Source organism: Orycteropus afer, unplaced genomic scaffold (assembly GCF_000298275.1).
Source record: "Orycteropus afer afer isolate SDZICR_OR568_19922 unplaced genomic scaffold, OryAfe1.0 scaffold00170, whole genome shotgun sequence".
NCBI classification, from domain to species: Eukaryota; Metazoa; Chordata; class Mammalia; order Tubulidentata; family Orycteropodidae; genus Orycteropus; species Orycteropus afer.
Genome location: NW_006921757.1, coordinates 1,112,402 through 1,131,270, shown reverse-complemented (window position 1 = coordinate 1,131,270; position 18,869 = coordinate 1,112,402). Strand labels below are relative to the sequence as shown.

At 42.6% G+C, this 18,869-nt stretch overlaps 1 protein-coding gene across 1 annotated transcript in view; it reads left to right on the top strand.

The window, feature by feature from the left end:
- Window positions 1-18,869, top strand: part of SND1 (staphylococcal nuclease and tudor domain containing 1) — a 573,924-nt gene that overhangs the window by 56,352 nt on the left and 498,703 nt on the right. The window contains exons 8-9 of the mRNA XM_007946735.2: window positions 1,565-1,671; window positions 6,342-6,432. Coding sequence (XP_007944926.1) covers window positions 1,565-1,671; window positions 6,342-6,432 — 198 coding nt within the window. The remainder of the gene's footprint in view (window positions 1-1,564; window positions 1,672-6,341; window positions 6,433-18,869) is intronic.

The following is an 18,869-nucleotide window of genomic DNA, read 5'->3' as shown; positions in this document are numbered from 1 at the left end:
TGGGGCAGATAGGGCCGGGAGAACCCCGTGGGGCACGCAGGGCCCTGAGGACCCTATGGGACAGGGCCGTGAGAACCCCGTGGGGCACGTGGGGCTCCGAGGACCCCATGGGGCAGATAGGGCCGGGAGAACCCCGTGGAGTGTGCGGGGCCCCTGAGAACTCTGTGGAGCACACGGGGCCCCGAGGACCCTGTGGGGCAGATAGGGCCGTGAGAACCCCGTGGGGCACACGGGGCCCTGGTAACCCTGTGGAGCATGTGGGGCCCTGGGAACCCTGTGGGGACATGGGAGGTCACTGTGAGCCGGAATAACCATGAGCCCGTGAGCATGAGTGGGGCTCCACTAACAAAAGGAGCAAGTTTGCTGCCCCTTCCCTCTCCCCCGCCTCCCCTCTTCTCTGTATTGAAGGCTGATTAAATCCCTCAGCAGGATTTAAAAATCCGCTGATTTGTGAGCCATTTTTAGTGAGGTATCGGGTATCTGACAGAATTGGCCTCTCTGCAATTTCTCAGCTTTAGAAACTATTCTCAAGTATTACTGGGTTTATAAGGGGAAGAGGAGTTCAGTCCCTTACCTTTCCAAGTGTTTGTCCTGGAGGTTGCCACTAGGAAAGGTTGGGCGACTGCCACGTCCAGTAGAAGTGGCACTGAAGCTTGTCAAGACTGGTGAGGTCTGTGTGTGGGCCTCGGAGTAGCTGTGGGGAGAACTGACAAAGCTGTGATGAGGAAGCTTTCTGTGGACAATGATTTTCTGTATTCCAGGCCTTTTCCAGCTCCCTCCTGACTGTTTTTGAACAGCACCTAGGTTCTTCATGTTCTGACCGTAGGGGGTTTTAGCTTGTTGTGTGGCTTGGAAGGTGGATTATTCTTGGGCAGGAAATGATCTTGTTTTGTAACCTCTGCCTTTAAATGGATTTGCTTTCTTGTGGCCCTGGTCCGGTATGAACTTACAGCCGTGTTACTTATCCTTTGAATAGAGAATCACCCCATGATGGCAGTTGTGTGGAGGCTTGGTTTGGTGTGTGCCAAGGTCGTGTTTGCTGCTCTGGAGTGCTAGCCATCTGGCTGTGCCCTGCCAGATGGCTCGGTGTCACAGTTGAATGTGAGGTATAATTCAGTGGACGAAATGTAGCTTAAGCGATTCCCTACTCAGCCTGTTCTTCAGTGTTTCCCTTGTGAAAGGGGAGGAAGTGCTGATCACAGGGAAGGGAAGAATAGCATAATCGCCACTAAAGATGAACATCCTCCTCTCCCCCAAGAGCTATTGAAATGTCAATTCCGCTCAGTGCCACTAACATTTCTCCTACTCCCATTGCGGGAGAGTTACTGTGCTGCTGGGTGTCGTGGGGATGGGAAGCCAAGGCTGTTGAGAGGAGCCCCAGAGTGAAGTCTCCCATCCTAGGGGGAGGGGAGTTATTTAATGAGGAAAAACTACTCTAGCTTTTTTTTAAATTAAATTGCAGAGGAGTTTGTGGCCATGTTAATTGTGTCAGAAGTTTGGAGAAACGGATTCTCTTTCAACAGAATCTAACTGTGCCTGCCTTCCCACGTGCCTTGTTTTTCAGAACGGCAACATCACAGAGCTGCTCCTGAAGGAAGGGTTTGCACGCTGTGTGGACTGGTCGATTGCGGTTTACACTCGAGGTGCAGAAAAGCTGAGGGCAGCCGAGAGGTAAGACCTGACGAGGGGCCTTCTCCCTAAAGGGAAGGATCTTTCAAGAAGGAAACCAGGGACCTTCCCCCACCGCCTAGGTCATTGTCTGCGTTGCTTCAGTGAAGGGCTGGGGAAATTCCAGAGGAAGCCAGGATCTCTCGGAGCAGGGCCTGACTTACTAGTCTTTGGAATCAGACTCGTTCCCTGCTGGATAAAGACTTTAGCTCCCACTCAGACATTATTCTCCACTTGATTTGCTTTTTGATTTTTCCACATCACTTTTTTCCAGGCTCCTCACTTACAGGTTTCAGGCTTCTGGGTTTTGGAGTGAAATGAACTTGAGATTTGTTTGAGGAAGATGAAATCACTTATCAGTTGCTCCCAGACAGGCAGGGATGTGTGGTGGGGCACAGGGGTAGGCTGGAAACAGCCTGTGGATTGTAAACCAGGGCCGTTCAGTGTTGAGGCGAAGCCTTCTGATGCAGTGTAGGTGGAAGAATATGAAGCAGGTGATGCGCAGACAAATGGAGATGATATGTGGAAGGTCCTAGGCACTACTTCCTAGAATGCATTTCAGGGCAACGTAACATAACATTCTCAGGGCTTGTTCTGTGGTTTGTTTCAGAATCCTAAAGTTGCAATAGGAGCTCTGGTAGCGTAGCCTAAAGCACTTGACTGCTAACCAGAAGGCTGGCGGTTCAAACCCACCAGCCACTCCTTGGAAGGAAGATGGGCAATCTACTTCCATAGTGATACTGCCTCGGAAATCCAAGGAGGGGTCGCTATGAGTTGGGTCCAACTCAACAGCACATAACAACATCAGCAACAAAATTACAGTGGTCTTAGCCATTTCATAAACAAAAAAATTATTTTTGTTTTGGGACTTAGATCTAAGAGATTAGCAAGAAGAATGAGTTAAATGACTGTAAATAGCCTGCCTCCCTTTCTGTAGATCTTTAACATTCTTGTTTACCTGTATGCAGAAATACTTGCAAGTTTCTATAAAAGTAGATTTTAGTCTGGGCCGTTTGATATGGCATGTTCGGTAAAGGTATACTCTCTGATTAAAAAGCAATTGTAATTGCTAAAACAAACAAAGAAAAACCCACTTTAGAGTGTTCAAGTTATTCCACAGTTAAATTTAAAAGATGCAATACCTTTATGAAGTGCCATTAGGTGCCTTTGAGTTGGTCCCAGCTGAAGACAACCCTGTGTACCGCAGAGCGGAACTCTGCCTGGGCCTGTGCCATTCTCACAGTAGTCGCTGTGCTTGCGCCCATCGCTGCAGCCACTGTGTAGGTGCATCTTGTTGAGGGTCTTCCTTTTTTGCTGACTATTTACTTTACCGAGCATGATGTCCTTCTCCAGGGACTGGTCCCTCCTGATCACAAAACCAAAGTACGTTAGGTGAAGTTTCACCATCCTTGCTTTTGAGGGGTATTCTGGCTCTACTTCTTCTGAGACAGATTTGTTCTTTCTGGCCATGGTATATTTGTTATTCTTCGCCAACACTGAAATTCAAATGCATCAGTTTTTCTTTGCTCTTTCTTATCCATCGGCCAGCTTTTGCATGCATATGAGCCAGTTGAAAACACCATGGCTTGTGTCAGGTCTCAAAGTGACATCTTTGCTTTTTAACACTTTAAAGAAGTCTTTTGCAGCAGATTTGCCTGGTGCAATATGTTGTTTGATTTCTTGACTGCTGCTTCCATGGGTGTTGATTGTGAGTCCAAGTAAAGTGAAATCCTTGATGACTTCAGTATTTTCTGTTTGTCATGATGTTGCTTACTGGTCCAGTTGTGAAGATTGTTGTTTTCTTTATGTTGAGGTGTAGTGTGTACTGAAGGTTATAGTCTTTGATCTTCATCAGTAAGTGCTTCCGGCCATCTTTACTTTCAGCAAGCAATGTTGTGTCATCTGCATGTTGCAGGTTGTTAATGAGTCGTCTTCCAATGCCGTTGCCTCATTCTTCTTTATGCTGTCAAGCTTCTCAGATTATTTGTTCAGTATACAGGTTGAATAAGTGTGGTGAAAGGATACAACCCTGATGCACACACCGTCTCCTGATTTTAAACCATGCACTAACCCCTTGTTCTCTTCTAATGACTCCCTCTTGTTCTGTGTCCAGGTTCCTTATAACCACAGTTAAGTGTTCTGGAATTCCCATTCTTTGCAATGTTACCCATAATTTGTTATGATCCACACAGTTGAATACTTCTGCATAGTCCATAAAATGCAGGTAAACATCTTCTTGGTATTCTCTGCTTTTCAGTGAAGATCCGTCTGATACCAGCAGTGATATACCTTGTTCCACATCCTCTTCTGAATTTGATTTGGATTTCTGGCAGTTCCCTGTCAATGTACTGCTGCCACTGTTTTAACTGTTTTTGAATTATCATTAGCAAAATTTTACTTACATGTGCTGTTAATGATAAAACCAAACCAAACTCACTGCCATCAATTTGGATCCGACTCATGGTTACCCCTCCTTGGGTTCCCAAGGAGGTATCACTATGGATGTAGATTGCCCCATCTTCCTTCTGAGGACTGGCTGGTGGGTTTGAATTGCCAGCTTTCTGGTTAGCAGTCAAGTGCCTTAGGCTCTACGCTACCAGAGCTGCTGGTATTAATGATGGTGTTTGATAATTTCCACATTCTATTAGATCACCTCTCTTTGGAATGGGCATATGGACCTCTTCCAGTCGGTTGGCCAGGTGCTGTCTTCCACATTTTTGGCATAGACAAGTGAGCACGTTCAGCATTACATCTGTTTGTTGAAACATCTCAGTGGATGTGTCATTAATTCCTGGAGCCAGTTCATTTAGTTCAGCTTAGACTGATTCCTTCAGTACCATTGGTTCTTGATCATATGTTACCTCCTGAAATAGTTGAAAGCTGATCCTGTCTTTTGGTAAAGTGCGTCTATGTATTCTTTCCTCCTCCTTTTGATTCTTCTCGTGTCGTTCAGTCTTTTGCCCATTAAAACCTTTAGTGTTGTAACTCAGGGCTTGAATTTCTTCTTCAGTTCTTTCAGCCTGACAAGGGGCTGAGCAAGTTCTTCCCTTTGGTTTCCTAACTCCAGGTCTTTGCATGTTTCATTATAATGTTTCACCCTGTTGAGCCACCTTTGAAGTCTTCTGTTCAGTCTTCCAAATTCTTCTGGCTACTCTGTAAAGCCCATTATTTTAGACCAGAATATCATCTAAATCTACTACTATTCTAAATTATTATTCTACTTGATATATATATTTTTTTATCCTTTGCATTCTTCAGGTTCCTCTCTGAAGAAAGTTGGCACAATCAAAGTAGTGTATGCATGTTTTATAATATCTATAGAAGACATTAGGAGCTCTGGTAGTATAGTGCCTAAGGCACTTGACTGCTCACCAGAAGGCTGGCCGTTCAAACCCACCAGCCACTCCTCGAAAGGAAGGTTGGGCAATCCTACTTCCGTAGTGATACTGCCTTGGAAACACCAGGAGGGGTCACTATGAGTCTGGGCTGACTCGACGGCAAATAACAACAACAACAACATAGAAGAATTAGGGATTTTTAAGGTAGTGCCTATCTCTAAAAATGGAGGTTATGAAACAGGTTTAGAGTGTACATCATATTTCAGTAACATCTTATTACTTGTCTCCTGCTTTGCATGCTGTCTTTGAGCAACTTGCACTTTTGAAAACATAATACTCTTAGTACAGCCTGTTTTTCAAAGTACTTCATGTATTTTGTATGACTGTCTTTTTCTCATTATAGTGCTTCTCTGAAAAAAGGAGGTTACAGTACACTTATCACAAATACCAGTTCTTTTCTCTATGCGTCTGTCTCCTCATTTGTAAATACTTTAAGGCAGGTGTTCATTGGCTTTTTTTAAAAAAATCTTTGCACATATTCCATTTTCTGCTCATGAGGAACTCTGGTAGCACAGTGCTTAAGGTGTTTGACTGCTAACCAGAAGGTTGGTGGTTCAAACCCACCAGCCACTCCACAAAGGCAAGACTGGGCAATCTATTTCTTTCTGTAAAGATTTACCACCTTGGAACCCAGTGGGGGTAGCTATGAGTTGGAATCGACTCAATGGCAGATTCCTACTCATAGTCGGACTCAAAAAGTATCTTCTTTAAGAAACATTTCTGCCGACAGGATTTTTGAAAACCTTGCTGGTGAACCTCTGTTCAGCTCGTGTCTGTTTCGTGCGTTCTTTAGGTGGAAGATAATGGCAGATTTGTTCTTGTCTTCCACCTGGGATCTGGGTGCCTGATAACCTTTTTTATAATTCAAATGGGAATTGGACAGGCTTGTGTATTTTTCAGAATATGTTTATTTGTTTAGATATATCTGTTCTTCCCATTTAAGAGAGCAGTTGTGTGTTTGTGGTCCCAGGGCCTCGCATATGGGAGTCACTCAGGAGCTACTGGGTAAGTCAAAGAGCAGATTATCAAGTGGACTTGTCATGACCAGGCTTAATCAGTTGCACAGTGACCCTAATCTTTGAGCCCTGGGCTTATGCATCTTGGATGTTTCCAGTTGCTGTACACTTCTTCTCGTGGCTTTCACTCTTTCTTCAGTGTAACTTTCTCCTGGGTGATGTGGTGTTGGATTCTGTACTGTTTGCTCCCATGGCGATGGTGGATTCCATTTCCAGACTAGTCTCCCGTAATGACCTTGCACCCTTGCTCTGTTGTCAGGTTTGCCAAGGAGCGCAGGCTGAGAATATGGAGAGACTATGTGCCTCCCACTGCTAATTTGGACCAAAAGGACAAGCAGTTTGTTGCCAAGGTGAGTGATTCTCTGCATCTTGACAAGTGTGGCGGACGTTGCTTGGATAGTGGTAATACAAGAAGGATAGAAACAATCAGAAGTGCTTTGGTTCTTGATTATGTCAAGATGGGTCAGTGGAGGTATGCCTGTGTCTCTTCTGTGTTTCTTGTAGGGGCCTTAGAAACCACAAGAACTTTTAAATTTCTCACTGTAGATCAATGCGACTTCGTTAGAATTAATGGGCTGAAGTTTTGGACATTACCACCTGGAGAAGACTGATTTTTCAGTTCTTTTATCTTCCTACAAATGACATTCTCTGAGATGTCCTGTGCCCAGGGCTATATGACCTGAAGTTTCTCTTCTTTCTGTTTTGGGACTCTTGTAGTGTTGAATTGTTTCTAGTGTGATGTTTCTCTGAGAGTTCATTGATGGGTTGGGGGGATAGAGTTCTGAAGATTTCCTGAGTAGTGTTACTGAGTAGTTTCCTTGGTTGTGTAAGAGGTGTTATAAAATGTCTTTTTCTTAGTTGCGGGGTTTGGTATCTCAAGTAGTAAAACTGTTCTCCTTGCCTTCCCAAAATGCTGGAATGTTTTCCAACTATTCTTACTTTTGGCAAGAGATGCCGGAAGCTTTGTCTTGCCTGGCTACACGTGGTTAAAATATCTGTGTTCTCTGAGGTAGCTGGCCGTCAGTTCACCATGAGTTTGGAATGGGCAGCCACTAGGTGGCACTGTCAGCCTAAGGAATCTTGACACTGTCTTTGAAAGGTAACATTTTAGCAAACTCTCTGAGGCCTTGGCTGTATCTCTTCTTCACTTTCTTTTTTTCATCATGCCCAGAGCGCTAGGTTGAAGAGTACTCAAGTGGCCTCTCTTCCACTTCTTAGGAAATGGTCTCCAAATAGCTGTCAGGTTAACCACCGTCTCCGGTGTTAGTGGACGTGAGTGATAGCAGGCCCTAGTCTTAAACTTGACCAGAGTGGACCTCTGCTTTCTGCCTGGGAGCATTGCACTGGCTCAGGGAGAGTTGGCCCTGGGCCACTCTACCCACTTGGGACTCCCTTGGTTATGTGTATGTGTCCTGTAATCGGCTCTCTGTTACGAGGCTGTGGTGACACCGTGAAACGGTGATTTTATTTATCCACAAGGGAAGCAGCAGGCCTTCTGCCTTTCACCATTACTGTTGTGGTGGTATCACTTATGACTGGAGATGAGGTCTGGCAGGGCCCCGCTGCCCTGCTCTGGGCCTTTGGTCCCTCCTCAGTTGAAAATATGTATGTAACCAAACTTAGTATTGGAAGGGTTTCAGGCCTTTGCTGGTTGAGGAACTAAGACATTCTGATGAAATTCGAAGGGTTAGATGATTGAGCTGTACCTTAGCATTGATGTTAAATGTCACTTTACTGGTCACTAGGAGAGGGAGAGTTGGCTGCAGAGCCATTTCTTACCTGTTTTTTTTTTTTTTAAATCTGGTATCTGTTTTTTTAAACAAGGTGAGGGTTTGTATTAATTACAGTGCCAGAATAGAGGAGATTGGGAATCATCTAATTTAGGGTTGTGAGAAATAACTGGCCTCCTGTAGAATCGTAAAAATAAATTTAGGTCATTGGAATATAGTTCTGCTTTAAAGGATGGAGAGGAAAGTTATAAATGGTTTTAAAACTTTGAACTTCTGAAATACCTCAACATTATTTCATTTTTAAAACAGAAAAATAGAAAGACAAGCAAAAGCAACTACACTCTTACCACCTTGACGAAGCTGCTATGGCAGAGCTTTTTATTTTTTTAAGCTAAGTTGATCCTACTGCTTAAACCAGGAGAAGGCAAAGTACATCCTGTGGCCAAATTGAAGCGTACCACTTGTTTTTGAATGGGCTGTGAGTTCAAAGTGAATCTTACATTTTGAAACAGTTGAAAAAAAGACAGAAGAACAGTCTCTTTTAGCATGTGAAAATTATATGAAATTCACATTTCAGCATCATAAATAAATGGGAACGTGGCCACGTGCATTCATTTATCTGTTGCAGTGGCTGCTTCTGTGCTATGATGGCAGAATTGAGTAGAAGACCCACAAAGTCTAAAATACTTACTGTCTGACCCTTCGCATGAAAGTTTGCTGACTCCTGATCTGTACTGCTCGCAGTGACTTGATAGGAGATAAAGAGCTTTTGCCGGAATGAGAATCGAGGCATCACTCCCCTTGTCACGAATATCTTCCTACAGAAGAAACACGTCAGCAGTGTGCTTAGTGACGGAGAATGATGTATGTTCTGCTGCCACATTCTTGTCTCTTTACTGACTGGCAGCCACTCTGAGTAGCACTGATGTGAACTCTTATGTGTATGATTTTTAAGTTCTTAAACTTTTATTTTTAAAATACTTACAAGTTTAAGGAATCTTAAAGGTTTATTAAGAAATGGGTAGTTGGATTTCCCTCTCCCTTGAGGCAGCCATGTTAGGCTGTTGGCTAATCCATATCTGATAAAATATTTATATTACTGCGTGTTGATTTTTCAGTTTCAGGCATTATCTCTTTACATCACACCATGGAAGACGAGGATTTAGTTGTCTCACTCTCATAAATATACTCACATCGACACATGTACTCTTCCCCGACTGTTCCAATATAATTATATCATAATTTTGGTTAGATTACTGTTCAGTGTTTACAATTTTGTAAATGCTAAACACCAGTGAGCCATGTACAGTATTACCATTACTTTTCATTCCTTGTATGATTTTTGGCTTTCCTTGGAGTTAATCATTTTCTAGTTTGTACGTTTTTCTACGTACATTCTTAGTAACTACAGTGCAGTGAATTACTTGGTATGGCTTTTCTAGCCATAGTCTTTGTAACTCCTAGTGGATTACTGCATGAGACTATGCAAATAAGGTGTATTGAACTCTGACGTTGGGATTGGTTAGTTTTGTCATTCTGCCAGGCTTAGAATGAGCATTCCTAGAGGCAGGAAAGGGGGTGTGGATCTCAGTGCCATCAAGAGAAAAGAGCTGGAGGTGAACTGGAGTGCATCCTTACACCCAGGATCCCTGCATTGGACCTCCTTGGCTGAGAGACGCCTGGCTGAGAGACGCCTGGCTGAGAGACGTCTGGCTGAGAGAGACGCCTGGCTGAGAGATGGCAGCACTGGAACCAAGAGACAGGAGAAGAGCAGCAGGCTTTCCAGCCCACAGAGTGAGAAAGCTGTGTGTCCTTGGGCAAGAGGCTTGCTGGTGGAGTGGGGTGCACATAGGTGTACCTATCAGTAGAGCTGAAAGAGCTTTGTACCACTTGCCCAAGCAGGGTTGAGGCCAGGCTGAGACCCCAAGGATCAGAGAGATGTGCCTTAGGGCATAGCAGAGGGGAGACTGTCCTGACGAAGAATTAAATCCTGAGCATCCTGAACCTGATTGTAACCTGTTACTTCCCTAATAAACCCCATAATCACGAGTATTGTTTGTGAGTTCTGGTAGCCATTGCAACAGATTATCAAATCCAGTAGAGAGGTAGTGAGTGCCATGGGAGGGAAGGCTGGTGTCATAATTAGTAAAAAGGTTGGAGGGTGGCGGTATGTCTGGCCTCACAGGAATGAGCCTTGGGCTATTGATGGTGACTCTTTTTCTCCCTTGTGAAGTTGGAGGAGGTCGTATGATACCACCCCCGTGCCCTTTGTGCACTAATCCAACTCCAAGACTTTGCTTGCTGTCTAAACCGTCTCTCCTGACCTTTTTCCAGTCTTTTAATACCCTCTTTTTCAGTAATACTTTCCTGAGAGCCTTTTGATCAGCAACAATCTGGGCTGGTCCCTCTTTTTTGCCTGTTATACAGCTATCATCTTTGAATCTCTTCACCATTATTCTGCTTTACCTCACGCCTGGGTAAGAACTGTTTGCAGAATCCCATGGCTCTTTATGATTTACTGTTTCACTTTGGTAGCATACATATTCTTGGTTCCTGGGAAAAGAGTGCTTGAGAGGTAAATATTTGAGATGTTTCATGTCTGTTCTACACTTACACTTGATTTATATTGTAGCTGGGTATAGAATTTTAAGTTAGAAGCCACTTTCCTTCAGGATTGTGAAGGCATTGATGGCCCTACTATCTTTTAGCAAGCATATACATGTATGTGCGTGAATATATGTTGCTGTGTGCTATCTGGTCGATTCCATCTCACAGCAGCCCTAGGATAGGGCGGTAGGGTTCCTAGGGCTGAAACCGTTCTGGGAGCAAATCAGCAGATCTTTCCTGTCGCAGAGTCTCTGAGTGAGCTCCGCCTGCTGAGCTCTTGGTTAGCACTGAGCACTTAACCAGTGCGCCTTAGGACTCCTCCTTTTCCTTTTCCTTTTCCTTTTTTTTTTAAAATAAGTCTAAAGACATTCTGATTCTTCATTTTAGGATTTTTCTTTCTGGAAGCTGTTAGCAAATTCTTTTTGATTCCTATGTTCTGAAGTTTTCCAATGATAGACCTTTTTATCTATGTATGAGCATGTTAAGTTTTATCTTTCAATTCTTTAGTTTTGGAAACAACTTCTTCAACGTTTTGTATTGATTTGCATCAGTTTCTCTGTTTTCTTTTTCTGGAATTCCTATCATTTAGATGTTGGACTTTATGAACAGGTCTAATATTTTCTTTTTGTATCATATTTTTTTGTCTTTTGTTCTGCTTTCTAGATTTCTTTGTATTTATCTTTCAGCCTTTCCATTGAGTTTTTCATTTCTGATAATGTATTTTTAATTTCCAAGTTAAATTTAATTTCTACTTTTTTAAATTCTTTTTTTCCTTCTTTTTTTAAAAATTATTATTTGGGTGAAAGTTTACAGAACAAATTGGTTTCCCACTCAACAATTCATACGCATTTTGTTCTGTGACATTCATTGTAATCCCCACAACGCACTCTTCCTACTTCCTCCCTATGTTTACCATTTCCCTTCATCCATCTTTCCTGTCCCTTCCTGCCTTCTGAGCTTTATCCCAGGGCAGATGCTGCCCTTTTAATCTCACGTGGTTGATTGTTCTAATCAGTGTATACCTCCCTAAAAACCAAACCAAAGATACTGCCATCGAGTTGATTCGGACTCATAGCGACCCACACTGGGTTTCCAAGGCTGTAAATCTTTATGGAAGTAGATTGCCCCATTTTCCTTTCATGGAGCAGCTGGTGGGTTTGAAGTACCTAATACACTATGCTACCAGGGCTCCTTTCTGCCTCTCTAGTATTATTGATAACCTTAGAGGCCTATCGTTTGGCTGAAAGCTCAGTTCCAGGCTTGAGAGTTGTATAGTGCCATAGTCTTAGGGATTGCACCAGTCTCAGACCAGTAAGCCTGGTATTTTTATGATTTTGAGTTTTAGTCCATATTTTTTTTCTCACTCTTACCTGGGACCTTGTATTGTGATCACTTTGAGAATGGTCAGCAGTGGTAGCTGGGCACCATCTAGTTCTTCCCTGTCTCTGAGTTGTGGAGGCTGAGGTTCACATGATGCATTATCCTTTGGACTAGTTGTTTCCTTGCATCTTTGGTTTTCTTCACTCTTCTTTGCTCTAGACGGGGAGAAAACTGATCGTTGCACCTTAGATGATGGCTGCTCACAAGGTCTAAAGATCCCAGTTGCTAGTCACCAAAGTGGGATGTAGAACATTGTCTTTGTGGACTATGTGGTGGCAGTTGACCTTGATGTCCTCTGAGACTATGGTCCTGAGCCCCCATGCCCAGTGACTCATTCCCTCAAGGTGTTTGGTTGTAGCTAAGAGGTTTCCATAACTTTTTTTTCCCCTGTAGGCTCTGCTATATTCATGGATATATTTCCAGCACAAATAAGTCCATATGTAGAAGTATCCTCTGTCACACCTATATATGTTCATTCACTTTCCTACCCCATTCAGCTGGTATGTCTGTTTCTCCTTGTAGATGACTGTTACTACTGTCATTGTGGGATTTTATATGGAATAATATTGATCTTTGTTGCCTTTAACTTTTGTGCTTCTCCCAGTGTCATCGTCTGTCTTGATCATTTTGTGCTGGCCTTCCCCCTTTCTGTATCTTGCCTTTGCATTCAAGTGAATCTGTGTCTGCCCTCTAGTTAGTGATTTACTCCCCCTTTCCCTTGTTTCTCTTATTTAAGAACGAGGCATTAAAATGCTGCATTAGAAGCAATGAACATATGTCTGTGATTTAGAGATTACAGCTTGAAATCCAGCTGCTCCTTCCACAGATGTTGAGCCAAACCTAGTTTTTAACTGCCACTTGACACTCTGGATGTTGACCATTTCTTAGTCTTTTGGGAGTGATGGTCTGCAGTGTAAAACAGATTGGTTATTGAGCTTTTTTGCTACTGGTGCAGGATTCAGCTTTTGTGAGATCTTTGGAGTCATTTATCGCTTATCCATCTGTTTTCCAGGTTCTAAAGTTTTATTTGACCTCTTTTCTTACATTATCTTTGTTCCTTTGGGCTTGTGTCTCCAAAAATAAATAAATCCTGTTATTTTCACTTTATAGGGATTTAGGGAGAGAATCAAAGTCAGTGTTTGAGTTCTTTTCCTTAATTTTGCTGTTGTTGTTGTGAGGTGCCATTGAGTCAGTTCTGCCTCATAGTTGTGACTCACAGAACGAAATACTGACCAGACCAGTGCCATGCTCACAGTCATTGCCATGCTTGAGCTTATCATAACAGGCACTGCCTCACTCTGTCTTGTTGAGGGTCTTCCCTTTTTCTGCTGACCCTTTACTCTGGTAGCATAGTGGCTAAGGCACTTGACTGCTAACCAGAAGGTTGGTGGTTCAAACCTACCAGCCACTCCTCAGAAGGAAGATGGGACAATCTACTTCCGTAGTGATACTGCCTCAGAAACCCAAGGAGGGGTCGCTATGAGTTGGGTCCGACTTGACGGCACATAACAGCATACTTTACCAAGCATGATACCCTTCTCCAGGAATTGTTCTCTTCTGACAATGTGACCAAAGTACAAGACACTAAGTCTGACCATTCTCGCTTCTAAGGGGCATTCCAGCTGTACTTTATCCAAGACACATTTGTTCTTGTATCAGTCCATGGTACATTCAGTATTCTTTGCCAGTATCACAACTCAAATGCATCAATTCTTCTGTAGTATTCTTTGTTTATTGTCCAGCTCTCACATACATATGAGACTATTGAAAATACCATGGTGTGGGTGAGTGCGCCTTAATCTTCAAGGGGACATCTTTTCTATTTGACACTTTAAAAAGGTCTTTTGCAGCAGATTTGCCCAGTGCAGTATGTTGTTTGATTTCTTGACTGCTGCTTCCATGGGCATTGATCGTGGATCCAAGTGAAATGAAATCCTTGACGACTTCAGGATTTTCTCCATTTATCGTGATGTTACTTACTGGTTCATTTGTGAAGATTTTTGTTTTCTTTATGTTGAGGTGTAATCCATACTGTAAAAGCTGTAGTCCTTGATCTTCATCAGTAAGTGCTCCCAGTCATCTTCACTTTCAGCAAGCAAGGTTGTGTCATTTTCTTATTGCAGGTTGATAATGAGTCTTCCTTCAGTCCTGAAGCTGTGTTCTTCTTCATACAGACCAGCTTCGTGGATGATTTACTCAACACACAAATTGGATAAGTGTGGTGAAAGGATACAACTCTGATGCACACCTTTCCTGATTTAAAACCATTCAGCATCCCCTTGTTCTGTCCGAATCACTGCCTCTTGGTTGACGTGCAGGTTCCTCACTCTCGTAATCACGTCTTCTGGAATTCCCATTTTTAATATTATCCATCATTTTTTGTGATCCACTCAGTCTATTGCCTTTGCATAGTAAATAAAACACAGGTAAACGTCTTTCTGGTATTCTTTACTCTAAGCCAAAATCCATCTGACAATAGCAATGATATCCCTTGTTCCATGTCCTCTTGAATTTCAGTCAATTCCCTGTCAATATACTGCTGTAACCAACTATGTTTGAATTATCTTTAGCAAAATTTTTTGTGTGTCTTATATTAATGATATGCTTCTATAATTTCTGCATTCTGTTGAATCACCTTTCTTTGAAATGGGCACAAATATCGATCTCTTCCAGTCGTTGGCCAGCTAGCTGTCTGCTAAATTTCTTGGCATAAACGAGTGAGCACCTCCAGCATTGCATATGTTTGTTGAAACATCTCAATGAATATTCTGTCAATTCCTGGAGCCTTGTTTTTTGCCAGTTCCTTCAGTGCAGCTTGGATTTCTTCCTTCAGTACCACTGGTTCTTGATCATAAATTACCTCCTGAAATGGTTGAACATCGACCAGTTCTTTTTGGTACAGTGCCTCTGTGTATTACTTCCATCTTCTTTTGATGTTTTCTGCATTGTTCAGTATTTTGCCCGTAGAATCCTTCAGCATTGCAACACGAGTATTGAATTTTTTCTTCAGTTCTTTCAGCTGGAGAAATGCCAAGTGTGTTCTTCCTTTTTGATTTTCTAATTCTGGGTATTTGCATATTTTCATTATAATACTTAATTTTGTTTTCTTGAACTGCCCTTTGAAACGTTTTATTCAGCTCTTTTACTTCATCTTTTCTTCCTTCCACTTTATTTACTCTTCATTCATGAGCAAGTTTCAGAATCTCTTCTGGTATCCATTTTGTTGGTCTGTTCTTTCTTTCCTGTCTTTCTAATGACCTTTTGCTTTCTTCATTGTGATGTCCTTGCACAACTTGTCTGGTTTTCAGTCATTGATGTTTGATGTGTCAAATCTTTTCTTTAGGTGTTCTTTAAATTCAGATGGGATATACTCAAGGTCATATATTGGCTCTTGTGGATTTGTTTTAGTTTTCTTTAGCTTCAACTTGAACTTGCATATGAGCAATTGATAGTCTTTTTCACAGATGGCCCCTGGCCTTGTTCTGAGTGATAATATTGAGCTTTTCCACCGTCTCTATCCATAGATGTAGTGGATTTGATTCCTGTGTATTCCATATGGTGCAGTCCACATGTATAGTCACTATTTATGTTGTTGAAGAAACATGTTTGTAAATGAATAGGTCATTGTTGGTCTTGAAAAATTCTATCATGTGATCTCCAGCGTCATTTCTATAACCACGGTCATGTTTTCCAACTGCTAATGCTTCTTTTTTGTTTGCAATTTTCTCATTCCAATCACCAGTAATTATCAATACATCATGGTTACATGTTTGGTCAGTTTCCAACAGAAGAAGCTGGTAAAGATGTTCAGTTTCTTCATCTTAGACTTTAGTAGTTATTGTGTAAATTTGAGTAATAGCTATATTAACTGGTCTTCCTTGTATGTGTATGGATATTGTCCTATCACTGACAGTACTGATTTTCAGTACAGATCTTGAAATGATCCTTTTGACAACGAATGCCATGCCATTCTTCTTCAGTTTGTCATTCTTAGCATAGTAGGCCATGGGATTGTCCAATTCAAAATGGCCAATACTCATCCATTTCACTTCACTAATGCTCTGCTGGTGTAGTGGATAAGGCACTTGACTGCTAACTGGAAGGTCAGTAGTTCAAACCCACCAGCTGCTCTTTAGAAGGAAGACGGGGCGACCTACTTCTGTATAGATTTACAGCCTTGGAAATCCAATGTGTGTTGCTATGAGTCGGAAACGACTCGATGGCAGTGAGTTTGGTATTTTTTTAATGGCTGTCATATTGACCTTTGTGCATTCCATTTCATTTTTGAGAACTTTTCTTAGAGGCATACTTCATACATTCTACTTTCTGATTATTAATACATATTTGCAGCTGTTTTTTCTCATTTTGAGTCATGGCACATCAGCAAATAAAGGTCATGAAGGCTTTAGTCTATCCATCTCATTAAAGTCAACTCTGCCTTGAGGAGGCAGCTCTTTCCTGGTCGTCTTTTGAGTGCTTTTCAGGCTGAGGCTCTGTATCAGACAGTATTTTCTTGATATTCATAAAGTTTTCCATGGTCGGTTTTTTCAGAAGTTGACCTGGCTGCGTCCTTCTTCCTGGTCTGTCTCAGCCTGGATGCTCTGCTGAAATCTGTCCACGATAGGTGACCTTGCTGGTAACTGAAGTCCTGGTGGCGTAGCTTCCACCATTATAGCAACACCCAGGCCAGCAAAATATGACAAACTGACACATTAGTGATGGCATAGCCTTAACAGCTGTGTGATTCTCCATTGCATGTGTGTGCTGTGATTTGTTTAACTGTTCCCCAGTAGGCTGATATTCATGTAGCTGATCACTTTGCTGTTATTTAGAAAATGAGTCTTGGGATATCCTTTTACCTCAATCCCCACATAAATGGCAGTTGTTTCTTTACGAATGTTTAGGGGTGTATTTACTAAACAGCTCCCCAGGAATGTTAGCCAGTGTATAACAATGAATGTGTTCATTTCCTAATATACTGTAGAGCAGGGATTGGATAACTTTTTCTTAAAAGGGCCATATGATAAATATTTTAGGCAACATGGGCCATGTAGTCTCTGTTGAAACTACTCAGTCCTGCCTTTGTATTACAGACAATATGGGTGAATGGGTTTTGCCATGTTCAAATAAAACTTTATAACAGCGGCAGTGGACTGGATGGTCCTTGGGCCATAGTTTGTTGAGCCTGTTGTGGAACACTGGTTATATCAGTATTAGATACAAAAGGAAAAAAATTATCTGCATTGCTTTTTATGCTCTAGAACTCGAGTGCAGTTTTGCGAGTATTTTACCTCATTTACGATGTCTGTTAATGCCAAATTACTTTTTCAAGGAAACCTAAAACAGCCCTTTGGCAGCCTGGGCCCTCATGAGCTTAGTCTGCACTGAAGGAGTCCGTCTTCTCTGAGGGTCATGTGATTGTATGGCCTGAACTACAGAGCTCTTCTCTTCAGCAGTCACCCTGTCTGAGGATTTAATTGTACAAGGCACAGCCCAGATAATCTGAAAATCCTGAAAAAGGTGACCCCCTGATCTGTTCAGCTGGGTGCCTTGGGGGCCCTCTAGTTGGTTTCTGGAATTGTTGCAGAGCTGTGGATAGTTTGCCAGAAAGTTCACCTAGGAGACCTTTGAAGCTCAGTGATGTGTTCCCTTGCTACATGTGGCCTATTAGAAAACTGGTCTCCATCGTTGGCTTAAGCAGTTTCACTTGGTAAGGAATGAAATGAGAGGAGGGGCTCTCTTGTCTCTGCAGGTTAGCAGAGAAGCATGTTGACTTCACAGCGAGTGGCCGAGCCTGCTTGAGACTTTTGTGCCTGTCATGGCCTGCCGTTTTCCTGCTGCCTTCCTGTGGTGTTTTAGCTGATCTGTGCTGTTTGTGGCCATATGGTCCCCTGAGCACATGGCATGGCTTCCCTGTCCCTGCTGCTGGATCCTTGGGCCTTGCAGATTTCACACTCCTGAATAATACTGTCGGGAGAGGAATGGAAGCATGTCCTCAAGAGACGCCATCTTCTCACTGTACTGCCTGGTCAGAGGGGTCCAGCTTGGCTCTCTGTATATTCCAGGGCTTAGGCAAACAGCCCCACACTAGGTATTTGAGAAGACGCGAAAGAACTAGAAGTGGTTCTTGCCTTCAAGGTGCTTACCCTCTAGGGCTCCATATGGGAATTCTTCTAAGTAGTTAACTGTTTGGCATTGGAGGCCATAATACGTGCCTTTGGAAGTCAGGCTATTTGTTATGTAAAGGCACAGAAGATTCTTGATATGGTCCTGCTCACTTTCTGCTGTGTTACCTGAACTGCTCAATGTATTTCCATTTGGTAATATGGAGAGAACCAAAAAATACTAGCCACTTCCTTGATTTTTGTCATGACTTAGGTGAAAAGGAAGTCCTAGGGATCGTGTGGCCGGGAAGGGGGGCCTCTGCCATATCCACAGGAGGCCAAAGCTTGGTATGCAGCTGGGACAATTTGCTGATATGAAAGGAATATGATTGCCTTAGAGAAAAGTTTAAAGTATGTTTACCTGGCCTTATTATTATCATTATTAATAGACTTTATTTTTTAGAACAGTTTTAGATGTACAGAAAAATTGAGCAGATGGTACAGAGAGTTTCCTCATTAACCTCCCATAGTTTCCCAATTAGTCTGGGGGACTGGTAGACCATGCACTCCTCAGCCTATATGACCATGACACCAGAAGAACTAGATGGTGCCCAGCTGCCACTGTCAGGCACTCAGAGGGGGATCTGTGTAGGAGATCCTGGATAGAGTGGGAGAACAATGTGGAACAAAACTAAAAAGTTACTTAAGAAAAAAAAGGACCAATTTTGCTGGTGTGATAGAGCCTGGTGAAACCTCTGAGATTATGGCCCCTAGCTGCCCTTCAGGTCTGGAATTGAACTCACTCCTTTGACATCCAGCCAGATAAAAAACTGGCATATGGGCTGAACATTTACATTAGGTAGATACACTCCTTAGGATAATATCCATACGCCTACAAGGAAGACCCGTTAATATGACTGTTATTCAAATTTATGCCCCAACCACCAAAGCCACAGATGAGGAAAT